Here is a 15594-nt window from a genome sequence, read left to right on the forward strand (position 1 = left end):
GAATTGTAACATCAGCTGACTTTCTTCACCATGAAGTGGGGATGGTTGTTAATTCTTTCATTATAATTGGGTTTCATTATAACTTGTGTTTGACATGTGGTCAAGTCCAAATGCAAAGGACCCCAGACTCCAGAACCACAGGACAGCTTCCATAACTCAAAAGTTGAGCTACATAACAGTTTTGGTAGTTACCAGGTTTGCTTTATCACTTCCAGACTTGAGCTCATCAATCAAGTGAATGCACACTGGAAGCCTGCATGTGTTCTCACGCCAATGTGCAAGACAAACATGGTGGCCACCAGCACCACTGCGAAGAGTAGGAAATTTGTGACAATTCCCAAAATGTAAAAACTAAGGGTTAATGATCTTCCCTTTGACTGTGTACAAATAATATACAATACAGTAAGGCATGTCATTGTACAAGATAATTGCTAAGGACTGTGCATCTTATACCAATCTTACTTGTAATAAAAAGGCAAAGAAGAACTAGAGAAGCACTGTACACAAAACTTTATGGAGCATCAGACTAAAAGTGCGAGTGAAAATTAAGGGAACAATAATAAACTTACTGTGAAGTATATCCCTCTCATCTCCTGGGCTTAAACTACTAGGTGAAACGGATGAGGCCACGGATGCAGTGTTCTTGGCAAAGATCCCACTGATGAATTTAAGCATTTTCCTATCCCTGGCTGCTGTGGCCCTGGCCTTGTCCCCTGTCGGTGAGCTTCCCTCTCTGCTTTTTTTGAAATCCTCTGCAGTGGGGTCCAAGTCACTATTGTCCACAGTCTTACTTTTCCCCTTCCGAAAACCCTTAGGGTCACATGAGGCAGGGGACAATAGGTTCTTGCCTGCCATGCCAGACAGTTTGGGTGTCTCCACTCTAGGGCTGCTCTTTGTGGAGGATTTAGAGCGGCTCTTACCCCCCTCATTTTCAGGCCAAGAAAGCCTGTTAGTGAAACTCTTCTGGCTTTGAAGTTTATCTCGTTGCTCTGTTGGTTTCTCTACCTGGCTTTTAGAAGCTTTAAGTTTCAGAATTCTACCGCCCTTTTCTTTACCAGGGGTAAGTAGGGCAGGGTGTCCTTTACCAAGCTCACCTGCCTCAGGAACTCCTACTGAACTCACCCCTGAAGAGGCACTACGCTCAATCAGAAGGCAACTTTCTGAAGATCCCCCAGCATGCTCTTGGCTTACTGTAAGGGACACATTGATTGGAGCCTCCCTGTAAGGTGTGCCTGGCTGACAAGGAGCAGTAAGCAGTGGGCTGCCTGGGGAGCTAAACGAACAGCGAGGCCCTGAAAAGAATTTTGGGCTAAGCTCCTGGCGGTGCCCTCCAGGGGAGCTTCCACCACTACCAGGCCGTCCAGGGGATGACTGTAAGAAATAGTCTGAAGTAACACTTGTGCTGATCCACATGGCATCCTGCCTTAGGAACAGCCGCTCCTGGCGCTTACTCTTAGCAGGATCCTCATTATCGGGGGTAAACTCCTCCTCCCCCCCAGGCAAAATGTCCTCAGGCCTGATTGGGAGGGAGAAGGCAGAGGGGACTGGAGTTCGGACAACATGTGGTGAAACTAACCCTGGACTAAACTTTTCTTCTGCGGATGGAGCCACAATTCCTGAGCTATCAGTCAATGCTTTACTTCCCAGGGATGTGAATGACCCGGAGAGAGATGATTTGGCCCCTGGGTATGTACCTGTACCAGACAGTGGTGCTTTTACAGCAGTTGAGGCCTTTGTTCGCAATCCAGTGATGATTATAGGGTCTGCACAAGAGCTCATGGGCCTGGGTGCAATTTTTGCAACTTTTACAGGTGATGTCCCAGTTGCTGTTTTTGGTCCCATGACAGATGCTTTTGCCCCTGGATAGGTTCCTGCATCTCCGGTTTGAGCTCTTTCCCCTAAGCCTGTGTTTGGTGTTCTTCTTCCTGCAAGGTCCTCAGTACATGCCCCTGAAGAAACTGCTCTGGCTCCGCGAGCTGCGGTTCGGATAGCAGTTATTTTTGCCTCACTGGGTCTTGCATTATGAGGGGCTCCTGATCGAGATGCAGAAAACAGGGCGGCTGCTGTTCTGGCAGCACTGATAGGTGGAGCAGTTACCCGGGGAACAGAGGTCATGACTGGGCATGGCTTGTCCTCTGGCTCAGATGCTTTACTGGGCTTTTCTACCTTGACTGAGGCTCTATTTGCCCTTGATGCAGTTCCAGTCTCAGTTGAACCCGCTGGAATTCTCACAGCCTTGAAGCTTCGTGAAGAGACTCTAGCTTCAATGGCTGGGGCCTCCGCATTAACTCCTTCTGTTATCCGGGCCCCTTGTACAGGAACAGTAGGACTGCTGACTAAATCTCGCGACACATCAGTATCCAAGGCTGGTCTTCTGATTAGGGATCCTCGGATCACCCGAGCTGTTCCAAAGGTAAACTCTCTCTGTCCTGCTGGCACTGTTGTGGCAGTGCTGGAGGTGCCAGTGTCTTTGACTGGGCCTGAATTACTAGTTGCAGTGATAACCTTATCCTCTGCTAACTGGGGTTCAGAACTCTTTTTATTACTATCTTCTGCGGTTGGAGTTGGGACGTCAGGACTTGATTTATCACTAGGAGCAGCTGTAGGTACCTGGTCAGCAGAATGTAAAACATCTTTGTCCTGAAGAATTGTTGATGGGTCTGCAGGACTTGATTTGCCACTGTCCTTTGATGGTGCTGCAGAATTTAAGGTGTTACTTTCTTTAGATGTGGGTACCGAGGTTCCAAGGCTTGATATACCACTGGCCTTGGGTATGGTTGTTGCAGTACAAATTGATGAGCTGCCCTTAAGAGTGGATGTTGGAGCTGCAGAAATTGATGTCCCACTGACCTTAGGTGTGGGTGCTGGAGCTGCAGAAATTGATTGTCCCCTGCCCTTAGGTGTTGGAGCTGCAGGAAATGATTGGCCAGCGCACTTAGGTGTGGTTGTTGGAGCTGCAGGAACAAACTGGCTATTGCCCTTTGGTGTGGGTGCTGAAGGGTCAGAAATTAATGTGACATTGCCCATAGGTAATGGTGGTGGTACTGGAGTTGCAGGTATTGATGTGCCATAGCTCTTTGATGTGGGTACAGAGCCTTCAGAACTTGATAAGCCAGTGCCCTTTGATGTGGGTACCAGAGCTGCAGTAGCTGATGTGTAGCTGCCCTTAGCTGCTGGAACAAAACTTACAGAAGCAGCTTCTGTTACAGGTGTCATTTCTGCAGTACAAATTTCCTTAACTTTGGATGCTGTTGCTGTAGGTCTTGGTGCGTCCTTTTCCTTCATTTTTGGTGCTGATGCTGCAGGTGTCATAGGACTACAGGTGGCACCAGGTCTCCCAGTGTCCTTACCTGGGGCTGCAAGACCAGACATGTCAGTGTCCTTGGCTTTGGAAACTGGACCTGCTTGTCCTGGTGCACTTGGTGTAGGAGCTGGACTGACACTTTCCTTAGCTGACAGATTAGGGCCTGAAGGGCATGGTGCACAGCTGTCTAAAGGTATAGAGGCTGAAGGGCTTGGGGTATTATTGTATGTAAGGTTAGGAGCCAGGGATGCCATATCTGGTGCACTGCTGTCCTTTGGTATAGATGCCAAGGATGCAGGCGATGAAGTGCCACTATCCTTTGCTGTTGGTGCCAAGGGTGGATGTGACGGTGTGAGTGCCAAGGCAGCTGGATCAGAGGTGCCATTGTGTTTGTGAGGAGGTGGCGGGGCTGCATGACTGGGGGGGCGGCTGGAAGTAGATTGAGGCGCTGTACGAGCAGTTGAGGCTACATTGCTGGGCTTGGGTCCCGGTGCCGGTGTCCCACTGCTGGGAGAGGCTTCTTTACTCGCCGGTACCGGGGCGGCAGATCTGAAAGTGCCTTTGCTGCCAGGTTCCTCAGTGGCCGCGGTACGTGCCCGGGAGTCTATGGCACAGGCTGCGGGGCTGGATGTTCCCTTGGCAGAGCCGGAGGTACCGCTCCCTTTAGGTCCAGATGTGGGAACCGCGGCTCCTTTCGGTACCGGCCGAGGCACAGCAGTGCCGGGTGTAGCAGTCTGCCCATGGCCGGGGAAAGTTGGCTTGCTGGGCACAGGCGCTTGGGTCTGGCTCCGGATCACCTTGCCTCTCACCTTTGTCCCTGCGGCAGAGCCATCCCCGGCCGCTGCGGAACCGGCTCCCGGACTAGGCTGATCTCTCACCCTGGAAGCAGCATCGGGCCCACCCCACACCCAGGCATCTGGGAATTCCCTGTCCAGAGAGAGGCAATGGGCCAGACCGGGGGTGCTGCCGAGAGACGGGGTGTCATGTCTCCGATAGACTTCCCGAGTCTCTCCCTTCTTTTCTTCTCCTACAGCCTCTAGTTTGACCAGAGTAAGAGATATATGGTAGGTGGTCCTGCGCTGCAGGGTGGCTCCTCTGCTCATGGGGCCCCGGGAAGAAGACTGCGCAGATAGAGCCCGGGCTGCGGCTGATCCACTCGCTGCTCCAGCGCCCAACTCTACAGCTCCATGCTATTGCAGCTCCTCTCTTGGCACGGACAGTGGGCGATCAGCGGCGACAGCTCATTGTCAGGCAGCGTCAGTTCATGTGTTCATTGTTGAAGCGACTGGCGACTCCTCCGCATTCCTCCTGGTGATCCAGGTGGCGATGTAAGTGGGCAGGTGCCACCATAGTGCGTGTCCGCAGGGGCTGAGTGCAAGCAGGCAGCAGGTCCCCCGGCAGGCAGGCAGCAGGTCCCCCGGCCCGGCAGGCAGCAGGTCCCCCGGCAGGCAGCAGGTTACCTAGCGATGGAGGATCACACGGACACGCACTCTGCTATTCTTCTCTTCCTGCTCCTTTCTACACTTGCATATTGCATTGCATAGGGTTCTAGTGGGGAGGGGGAAGGAGGCGATCGTGCGCTCAAATCGCTCATCAATCTGCCACCCCTGCTCGTTATTTAGGATTGGAGCCCGCTATTCCTGGTACGGAGAGAGGAGGAGCTTTAGTTCGTGTGCGACTCGCCTGAATGGCACAGGGACCCAGGGCACAGGGCTGAGACACGGCTTGTACATGTGGGAGACCTTTGTGCTTGTCCTGCTGTCTGTCCCTGAGCTTTTACTTCTGTCTGTCTCCCAGCCTCCGAACTACACTGACTGCTACAGATACTTATACATATATACTGGTACCTGGCTGCTACAGATACTTATACATATATACTGGTGCCTGGCTGCTACAGATACTTATACATATATACTGGTACCTGACTGCTACAGATACTTATACATATATACTGGTACCTGGCTGCTACAGATACTTATACATATATACTGGTGCCTGACTGCTACAGATACTTATACATATATACTGGTGCCTGGCTGCTACAGATACTTACACATATATACTGCCCAGACAGACACACAGCCAGAACATGCTTACATGTTACAAATATTAAAATATTGCTGCTGGTCTACACATACTTACATGATACATATACTATACCAGGACATATGCACATATAAAAGGTCACCTACAAGTTAGAACACAAAAGCAAAAATGTAATTGGTTGCTGCAGTCAACATCAGCGGTAATGTTTGTATCCAATGTTAATAAATACACCCCTATACTGTACCGGTACCAGTATCGGACCTATTATACAGAATGCTTGGGACCTGGGGTTTTCTAAATAAGGGGTGTTTCCGTAATTTGGATATTCATACTTTGTCAACTAAAAAATCACTTAAACAATAAATACAACTCAGCAGTATTGTTTTACCCCCAATAAGAATTAAATATATCTTAGTTGGAATCAAGTACAAGGTACTGTTTTATTATTACAGAGAAAAAGCAAATATGCTTTAAAATTTGGAATTATTTTGTTAGGAAATGGGAAATAACTTTCTGTAATTTGGATCTTTCTGCATAACGGGTTTCCAGATAATGGATCCTATACATGTACATATACAGACAAGTACTACTGGCCAGGCCACCCACAGGGCAGGCTTATATTAAGTACGTTGTACACATGTTTGTATGTGCAGTTCAGTAATGTCCAACATGTAACTTTCCAGTGCATTTCCATATATTTAAATCTATTATTTAAGGTGAATTGTAAAACATATCTTTATAAAATATATCCTGATAACACAGCGGTAGGAAAATGCTGAGCACAAAGTGTATTTAGGCTCTCCAGTTGTCTAGTTATTGTAGTCATGTTTAGATTGCCAGCCCCATAAGTAATCATTTATTGCAATGGGATTCACTTATGAAACACTTTCCAGAGAAAGCAGCCTGGATAAGTACAGTTTATGTGGTATTCCTGGTTTATAGGTCTGACAATTATACCAGAATTCCCCTGTTGTGAAATAGTTAACACTGGCCAGAAATAGTTAAAACTGAATGATATGCAGATTTATAGGGGGCTGCTAAAATGATATTTTGATATTAATAGTACAGAGCATCAGTTAATGCTAAAGGCATCTATCATGGTTCAGATGCTACACATTTGTACTTAGGTCTATATGTTAAACTGCCCCTAAACAAAGCTACAGAATAGTTGCCAACTGTAATAAATCATTAATTTGCCAAAAAGCAGATTATTCTCTATTTGGGGATTTTATATATGCAACCTTCTATTTCTTCAGCTACAGTTTCTAATATCTGTCAAGAGAGGCTAGGAGTTAAAGCTCAGTACAGTCTAAAGAGTTCTGTGTTGATAGGGTTAAATTATAAATGGTGAGATAAGCATGCGTGAGTGAGATAATCACTATATATATATATATATAACTGGCATTTGTGCTGAATTGTATAATTGGGAAACTGGCAAGCAGTGTAAGTACACGGGATATGGCTTAAGCTTGTTATACATCATTTTTTTTTGCTGTGCTGTGCTTTGTGTGCAGGTTTAGCCACATTTGACAGCGTGTAATGGGCGTTAGTAGTGCAACACCTCTAAAAACTGCCTCTTTATTGAACAGGTGAACTACCCCTTTCAGCAGGCACTGACAAAATCTAGGATTCAGTTTGTAATTTTCTGTATCACAGCACTTTTACAGGATTTGGATTTAGCTAAATTCTGACCCCCATATGTAATAAAAGGCACTTATGTTTGCCCAGGAGCAGCAATGTTTTTAAACAGGTGACCAGTAAACGCTACCTACTGATTGGTTGCTATGGGTTACTGCTTCTGGGCAAACTTAGTGCCTTTTATTACATAACCCCATTAGTGTGTTACCAAATGAGAACCCTTGCAATTATGTGACTTTAAAGCTGTACAAGGACTTGTTAACAGTGCAGTAGATGAGTTGGGTCAAAAAAGGTGGAGGGCCATTCTTAAACAAAAAGGTGCCTTGGGCTATCAACTGACATGCCCAATGCCCACCAATACAACCTACATAAATAAATAATGGAAAGTTGGATTATTTCCAGCAATGATTTCCTATATTTAGACTTCTAACTTTACTCTGTATCTCCTAGGGTAAATTATAGATAGGTGACTTTTCAATAATTCAGCCATAAAGAGAAAGAGAGACACTGTGGCCCCAGCCTTAAAAAGACACAATGACCCCAGCAATTCAATGACACAGTGGCCCCAGCATTTCATGGACTAGTGACCCTCAGAATTAAATAACGCAGTGAACCTAGTATTTCAAACCGGCAAAGCACCGGTATTCGTGAAATGTAAAATCTCCCAAACTGAGTAAATAAACCTGCATGTGAATGGCCAGGTGGTATAAGTCCAAATGTAGATTAAATTCAAGGGAAGGTATTAGTCAAGCTATAAAAAATGAGCAAGAAAATGCTGTTGAAATAATCACGTAAATTCTGTTCAACTGTCCTTTCACAACAACTGTATATTCATATGATATAAAGGCAACACAATGCAAATCAATAGACTACCAAATTGCTTGCAGGGCAGCTCATTAGTAAACATAGTACACTAGTAAAATGCCCTGTATCGAATAATGTGTGGGTGTTTATATAACTTTCATCCTTTATTCCTCTGTGTTTAATCAACTTCTCTGTGTTTCGGTTCACCCATATTTTATGTCTATTTTTTTTCATTGAGTTTATTGTAGCCTTTTCTCACAATGATTTTGTGCAGTTGTCTTATTCCAGTGATCCCCAGCCAATGACTCAGGAGCAACATGTTTCTCACCAACCCCTTGGATGTTGCTCCTAGTGGCCTATTTTGGAATTCCCGGCTGTAGGCTACCAGACCACATAGGGTCTACCATATAGCCAATCACAGCTCTTATTTGGAACCTGCAGGTACATTTTTCACGCTTATGTTGCTCCCCAACTCTTTTTATATTTAAATGTAGCTCACGGGTAAGATGAGTTATATTGCGTTTTCCATTTTCATGTTTTTTAAGGGGTGATATTATAGAAATGCTGAAACGAAAGTGGTCACAGTTAACCCTTTATGCCACATATACACAGTGTGCAGAACACTGGGCCCTGTTACAGAAATCCAGTTGTGCATATGAGCCCGTTGTTTGATGGAGACTTCTGCAAGGTTCATGGCACTATGTTCTACTGCAACTCTTCATGGAATTTCTCTGCCACAGTGCACTGTATTGTACATTGTGACACTGGGCAAAGGTGGTACAACCCTCCCAATGTGAAATGGGCAAAGGTAAGGTGCCTTCATGCCTCTCCCAGTCTGCCACTCATATATACTGCTCTGCCAAAAGCATCACTGTATTCATGCAAAAAGCACAGGTTCTTCCATTCTAGGATCCACTCAAGTGGATGCTAATGGCGGTGCAGGGTGTAATGTGCAACAAACTATTTTTGTACTTTGCACCATGCCCAGCCATTCATAAATGACCCTGTCTTTGTCACTAGCTGTTCATACTCAAAACACACAATGACTCAAGATACTGCAGATATACTAAATTGGTATTCTTTTATATACAATTAATACAATAAATGTAGGCAGGCCCGGAGTTGTGACAAGGCCACAAAGGTCCGGGCAGCACAAATTTAGGGATGCCACCCTGCCACACTGAAACTTTGCTCACATACAGAGCAATGGGGGCAGGATGCGCAGAAAATCTGTCCCCAGTGCTCCGTATGTGAGCTAAATGGACACGCGGGGGGCAGGGAATTGGGGCGGCCTCTGGGCGTCGTGATTATGAATCCGGTGTTGAATGTAGTGTTCTTTTATAAAATCAGCCTTATCTGTAGAGCAATATAACAGGCATAGGATGATTGTTATATAAATGTAGTAAGACACTCAAGATACATTTGCAGAGCTTTTGACAATAAAACATGGAATCAATGCTCTTTCTCGGGTCAGCCATACTAAATTTACAGCATGAAGTCATGCAACTGCCTTCATGCAAAATGACTTTGTTTAGTACAATACTTTTGTATCCTAGCAACTGGGGAAACCTGTGGTTGCAGCATTGAGGCGGAAACTGCGATTTTCAAGGTGGGCTTTAAAGATAAACTAATGTAAGATCATTCCAGTGACTCCTCTGCAAGGATAAAAGCAAAACAGGTTACCAATTTGTTCATGCAATTACCAAGCTGATCAGGGATATCATTTCTTGTTACTCCCACATCTGCTTCAAATCTCAAAAATGTAGCATCCTTTCTATTTTCATGAGATTGCTAGTGCACTCCAGGTAGGTAGGGTTGAAGCTTTAGAGCAAGGGGCCACAGACAATGAATAAACACATGACAATGCCCCTGTTGCCCTAAAAGCAACTTTAGCCCAAGGAGTGCCTATTAAAGAAGCACATTTGCTGTTATGTCCCTAGAATGAATTTGGTTCATTTATTAAAGAATGAGCAAGATACAGGAGGCATAAAGCACTGTCAGCACATGTAACTGACTGTGTGTTTTATTTGGGGGGAGATTGGCACATGATAAAAGAGCTGCCATACACATGGAAAGTTCATAAAGTATTATAGTTATATGCTAATAGATATTTCAGCTTTGCCTTGTTCTTTTCTTGGGCAAAAGTTTGAATATAGATTACGTAGGAGGATTTGGCCCTCCCCATATTATTTATATTTAAAGGGGCCAGTGTAATAACAGGTACAAGTTTTCTTGAGAGCTACTGATCCACAGCAACCAATCATATGCTTACATTCCTTATTCTAACTAAAGCAGGCCAATAATTGCTGTCAATGGATTGGCTGTACAGTAACACTCTACGACTCAAATATATATCAAATATACAACAACTTGGCTACTAATTTAGATATAGTGAATAATGTGCCCTCTGTTGTAAAATGTAATATTTAAGTCTTATAATGACTTTAAATATCCTCATGTTTTGGGTACAATATTTTTACATAAGTCTCAGTGAGGATATAATTTGCAGGATTTTTATGGCTTTTGTGTTTTATTTATTGAATAATGTACCCCCTTTTGTAAAATATAAGGCTATTATAAGCCACCAAAGAGTTCAATGACTATATAAAGGCATGAGGCCGAAGGCCGAGTGCTTTTATACAGGTCAGTGATTTCTACTATCGTAATATTTTTTTAGCAAGGGGTACATTACTTATTATAATACAGAGGTATCAGTCATGTGACATAAATGATATCACTAAGCACCAATTCTAACTGATGACATCACTAAGTGCTGTTTATAAGGATATAATTTATAGTATATTCAATGTGGTATTCATGTTCTTGTGTTTTATATATATATATACAATATGTATCTGTTTTTTTTTCCAGTAAATAAGTACCATCCTAGCAAGGAGTTAACTTATGTACCTCCTCTTAAATTTGTGGAAGTGATGCTGAAACCTGACAGACTGTTCTTAATTTTACCTCTTTATTCAGTTGTCAAGGCAACCAGAGCGCTAAAAATGTTGCAAAACAGCAGGAATAATTAAAAGGAGGGGTGTTACAAACGCTAATGGAAAAAAATACATTGCATGTATTTTGTAATAGAACTGAGAAATCTCACTGGGGGTGAGTGTGTGGCTGTTACCAAGATGAAAAACTCCAGCCCTGCAATTTATGTAGCTTTAGATGAACTGCAAGTGCCTTTCATTTGATTTATTCACTGGGCCTGTAGCTATTCAAGAGCCCACACACAGCCCACTGAACAACCCTACAAGGTACTGTCACTGTGAGAAAGAGCCACAGAGCCTCCTATAACCGTGACAGTCCTATACAAGCGTTGTGCCCTCATTTGCACTTATTGTCCTCTCTACAGCCATAGCACATTCAGCAGCACATTATTCACATTAGGCTGATGCCACACGTGGCTTTTTTACGCTGCGTATTTTCTAATTTTCTCAGCGGCTGAAAAACGCCCGATATCATCATCCATAGAAATAACTTGAAAAGACTCGAAGCAAACCACACAAAGCGTAAATACACTAGAAAACGTCTTAGCACGGATTTTTCAAGCGTAGGCCGAAATATGCCAGTATTTGCAAAGCAAGCTATTCCTATGTATATGCAAAGGCAGCTGCCAGACCTAGCGGAAATACGCTGTGTTTTTTGCTATTTCGCACTATTAGCACCATGGAAACGGGATTTGCTTACGTCACCAGTACTAGGCTGAAAAACGCCATAGTCAGGGGCTGTGTGGCTTGTGCGGCGTTTTTAGGCCGAGAAAAAACGCAGCGGAAAAACGCCACGTGTGGCATCAGCCTTAGGGGCCCATTTACTTACTCACGAACGGGCCGAATGCGTCCGATTGCGATTTTTTCGTAGTGTTAAAACTTGCGCAAAACATCGCGCCTTTTAAGTTTTAACGCTACGAAAAAAGCGCAACTTTTCGCGCAAGTTTTAACGCTACGAAAAAATCGCAACTTTCGGAATGGCTACGAAAAACTCGCGTTTTTTCGCGCAAATCGTAAAGGCGCCGAAAAAATCGCAAAAAATACAAAAAAGTCGCAAAATGTTCGTTTTCCAATCGGAATTTTTCCAATTCGGTCGGAATTCGTGTCTTAGTAAATCAGCCCCTTAGTGTTGTTAGTGTTATTAAATGATAGCCCGTTTGCTGTAGCACTTATGGCTCACTATACCACCAAATAAAATGTACTAATTACTTGATAGTAATTAGTGGTGTAGTAGTGTAAATGTCCAGCGCCCCAGCCTTGCTTACTGATCTCACTGCTACAGTACAGAGCCAATCAAATTCCCTTCTCTGACCTGGGGATCGTTACCCAAGCTCCGCCTACACCATTTGTCCATAACACAAAACTTATTTTTTTCATTAATACCCACAAAAGGATTGTTGTACCAATACCTAGGACTTTGACTGTAGGAAGTAAGATTACCAGCTCATGTGGAAAAATTCAGGACACTTCTAGAATATCTAGTTTAAAGGGCTGCACAGATCGCATTTGATTACAATCAGAGTAGCCCAACAACTTTCATTAATTCAAATGACCTTTGATTAGTGATACAGCCCAGTGAGATAGAACCCAGAGAGACATCTGGGTTGGTGAAAAAGAGAACAGGTTGCATGAAAGTTGTTTAGTAAATGAGGTCTGAAATAACACAATAAATCAAATTTACAGGGAACTGATCACTTTTGTATAGTCACTGTGTATGGATGCCAACCTTGTGTACCGGAAATGCTGCCTTCATACTAAATGCTACTGACTCGTACATGGATGGTTATGTTGAATCGTTTGTGTGTTTAAATTACGTTTACTTTTTCTTTACTGCATCTGGTTGAGGGATTTGTAAATGCCTGCTGTAACTTTTTTGTATGGATCCTCAAACTGTAGGTTTTGGTTTGTGCACCCAAAACAAGACCAGAAGATACTTGCATCTGAGGTAAGGACGCCTGCATGTCTGCCCCCCTCTGGCCTGAAAGCAAAGCCTAGCTCCAAAGCTGCATGCCACCCACCCAATGTCCTCTCCCCCTTGCACTTGCTCACTTGCACCCATTCCTGCTCCGGGCACTGTTTCTGGGCACTCCTGCTCCGGGCCCTAGTGCCTCATCTCAGTTGCACCCTAGGCACGTACCTCTTCTGCCTTCCCCTATCCTCTGCCCTGAGCACACCTACACCACATGCTGCTACTGGTGAGCTTTAGACTGTGGCTTTATCACCACTGTATTATATTGTTTTTCCTTTTAATATGCGGAAGGAACTCTGAACAGAGTTAGAACTGTTGCAAGGATTTATGACATCAGTATATGAAAGGGCCAAGCATAGAGGGCATTTGTTTTGGTCCACAGTGTGGACTGCCAGTTTACTTTTGCTACTCTTATACCTGAAAGGGGTAGTTCATTAGGATATATTTTTTATGCATTTTTGTCACTCTAATTCATAATTAAGATGTCTTGGGGACTCTTAATACAGTAAACTGTTCTGACGAACCACAAACTGCAATTAAACATTTGAGAAAATGTCAGGTCTGATCATGGAAATATATGGAAGTTTGCTCTTTGAAGTGGAAATGCTCCTTATTTAGCACAAAGGAACAGCGCGTGTGAAGAGGAAACGATTATTTACAATATTCTTCTAGTAATATACAGTTGTAGTCTCTGAAAAACAACAATGTTCCCCTCCCAGCAGGTTCAAGTTAATGCCTCTGTTTTGGCCAAAGCAATGTTCTGTGTTTGTAAAGCATTTTGTCACGGACGAGTAACCAGGAACGCAAGACTTCTCATATGGAATTAGGTGAAACTACTATACCTTGACAGTACCCAAAATAGCATTGCACACTGTATGCACAAATAATTGGACATTTGTACAGTATTAATAATTCATGAAATTAAACATTTGACTGGTGATATGTGAATGGAGCAACATACCCGCTTGTACTAGGAAGTTTTACTTCCTGAGAATTCAGTTATTAATCATTATGTGCTATTTATATAGTGCTGACACTTTTAAGCAGTGTTTTAGAGAGATTTTACATAATGCGCATCAGTCCCTGCCCCAGAGGAGCTTACAATCTAGGATTACATTCACAAACACTAACCTGTATGTAATTAGAATGTGTTAGGAACAACTTTAAAGAGGTTGTACACCTTTGAGTTAACATTATGTATGATGTAGAAAGTAATATACTCAATATTCCAGACAATTTGCAATTGGTCTTCATTTTTTATTGTTTGTGTTTTCTTAATTATGTCCCTTATTATTTCCCAGCAACTTTCAGTTCAAAATTTCAGCAGCTATCTAGTTACTAGGGTTCAAATTACCTTAGCAGCCAGGTAATGGTTTGAATAAGAAACTGGAAGATGAATAGGGGAGGACCTGAATTGAAAAATAAGTAATAAAAAGTAACAATAACAATAAAATTGTAGCCTCTCAGAGCAATAGCTTTTTTGGCTGCTGGGGTCAGCGACCCCCATCTCAAAGAGTCAGAAGAAGAAGATAAATAATTCAAAAAGTATAAAATTTAAATAATGAAGACCAATTGAAAAGCTTTCTGCATAACAGGTGTCCGGATAAGAATCCCATACCTGTATTTATTTTAATTTTAAATCTTTAAATATATATAGGCACATACTCATACCTTAAAATGTATTTGTTATGGGCAAAAAATATTGTGTCACTTAGATACTATGCTGTGTGTATTTTGTAGCAAAAGCTAAATTGAAGCATTATCATGCAAAGAGGAGGGAGAGAATGTATTTTCACCTTTCTGGCAATGCATGGTTAGACATCGCGCCTCACTTGGGATATACAATTCAGCTGTTGCTTTTTGTTTATAGAAAGTACAGTGGGCTGCAGAAACCTACAGACTAAATAAGGGTAAGCAAACATAAGGCTAGTTCACATTAGAAAAGAGGTTATTTATCAGCGTTTGTATTTTTTTTTTACATAATTTGCATTTTTTCTGTGTTAATAACATGACATTGATTAATGATTTAAAAATGAAATTTTCAAAAGTTAAAAAACATCGAAATAATTTTACTCTCATTGTAAATTTTACTCAAATTGCTACATGTAGAGAAATACAAGGCGCCACCTCCTGGCCAAAGTTTTATAATGGTAAGAAGTGTGCCCTGGGCAGACAGAGAGGTATCGGCATAATGAACTGGAATACTCAATAATGAACTGGGCTACTGTCATTCTGTGTGGGAACCACATAAAATAAAGTATATAACACAAAGTATAAGAAGGAATTAGCTGAATTTAAATAGAAGATATGTGTAGAAAGTATAAAGGTGGCCATACACGAACAGATCCGCTCGCTTGGCGATGTCGCCAAGCGAGCGGATCTTCCCCCGATATCCCCACCTATCGGGGAGAATTTAGGTAAAAAAAAATAATAATCCGATCGTTTGGCCCTGGGGATTATCAACGAGCCGATGCGGTCCCCGATCCGACCGGATTTTCTAACCTGGCCGATCGAGATCTGGCCAATTTCAGGCCAGATATCGGTCAGCCAGGCCGCTCTGCTCTCCCCATACACGGGCCGATTAGCTGCCGAATCGGTCCAAGGGACCGATATCGGCAGCTATAGTCGGCCCGTGTATGGGGACCTTAAGTCTCATATCAGTCCATTGACCTGAGTTAGGCTAATAGTTCCTCTATGTTGGAGGTACAGTTAGGGGTGTATTCGCAGCAGGGCCCCTGGGTGTATTTATTAACATTGGAGACAAAAATCACCAGTGATAATGCCAATAGCAATCAAACAGACCTTTGCTTTGGTTTTTTAGCTTGTATTGTAGGTGTCCG

At 43.2% G+C, this 15594-nt stretch overlaps 1 protein-coding gene across 4 annotated transcripts in view; it reads right to left on the reverse strand.

The window, feature by feature from the left end:
• agap2 (ArfGAP with GTPase domain, ankyrin repeat and PH domain 2) overlaps nucleotides 1-15594 on the reverse strand; it is a 135117-nt gene that overhangs the window by 79439 nt on the left and 40084 nt on the right. The window contains exon 1 of one of the 4 annotated variants that reach the window (XM_004911920.4): nucleotides 570-5012. The exons of 2 other annotated variants lie outside the window; for them this stretch is intronic. In XM_004911920.4, the coding sequence (XP_004911977.2) occupies nucleotides 570-4407 (3838 nt within the window). In that variant the 5' untranslated portion in view covers nucleotides 4408-5012. Of the gene's footprint in view, nucleotides 1-569; nucleotides 5013-15594 lie in introns of those variants that run through there. One more of the 4 variants, XM_002933688.5, reaches the window with a different exon arrangement.

This window comes from Xenopus tropicalis, chromosome 2, assembly GCF_000004195.4.
Source record: "Xenopus tropicalis strain Nigerian chromosome 2, UCB_Xtro_10.0, whole genome shotgun sequence".
Lineage (NCBI taxonomy): Eukaryota > Metazoa > Chordata > Amphibia > Anura > Pipidae > Xenopus > Xenopus tropicalis.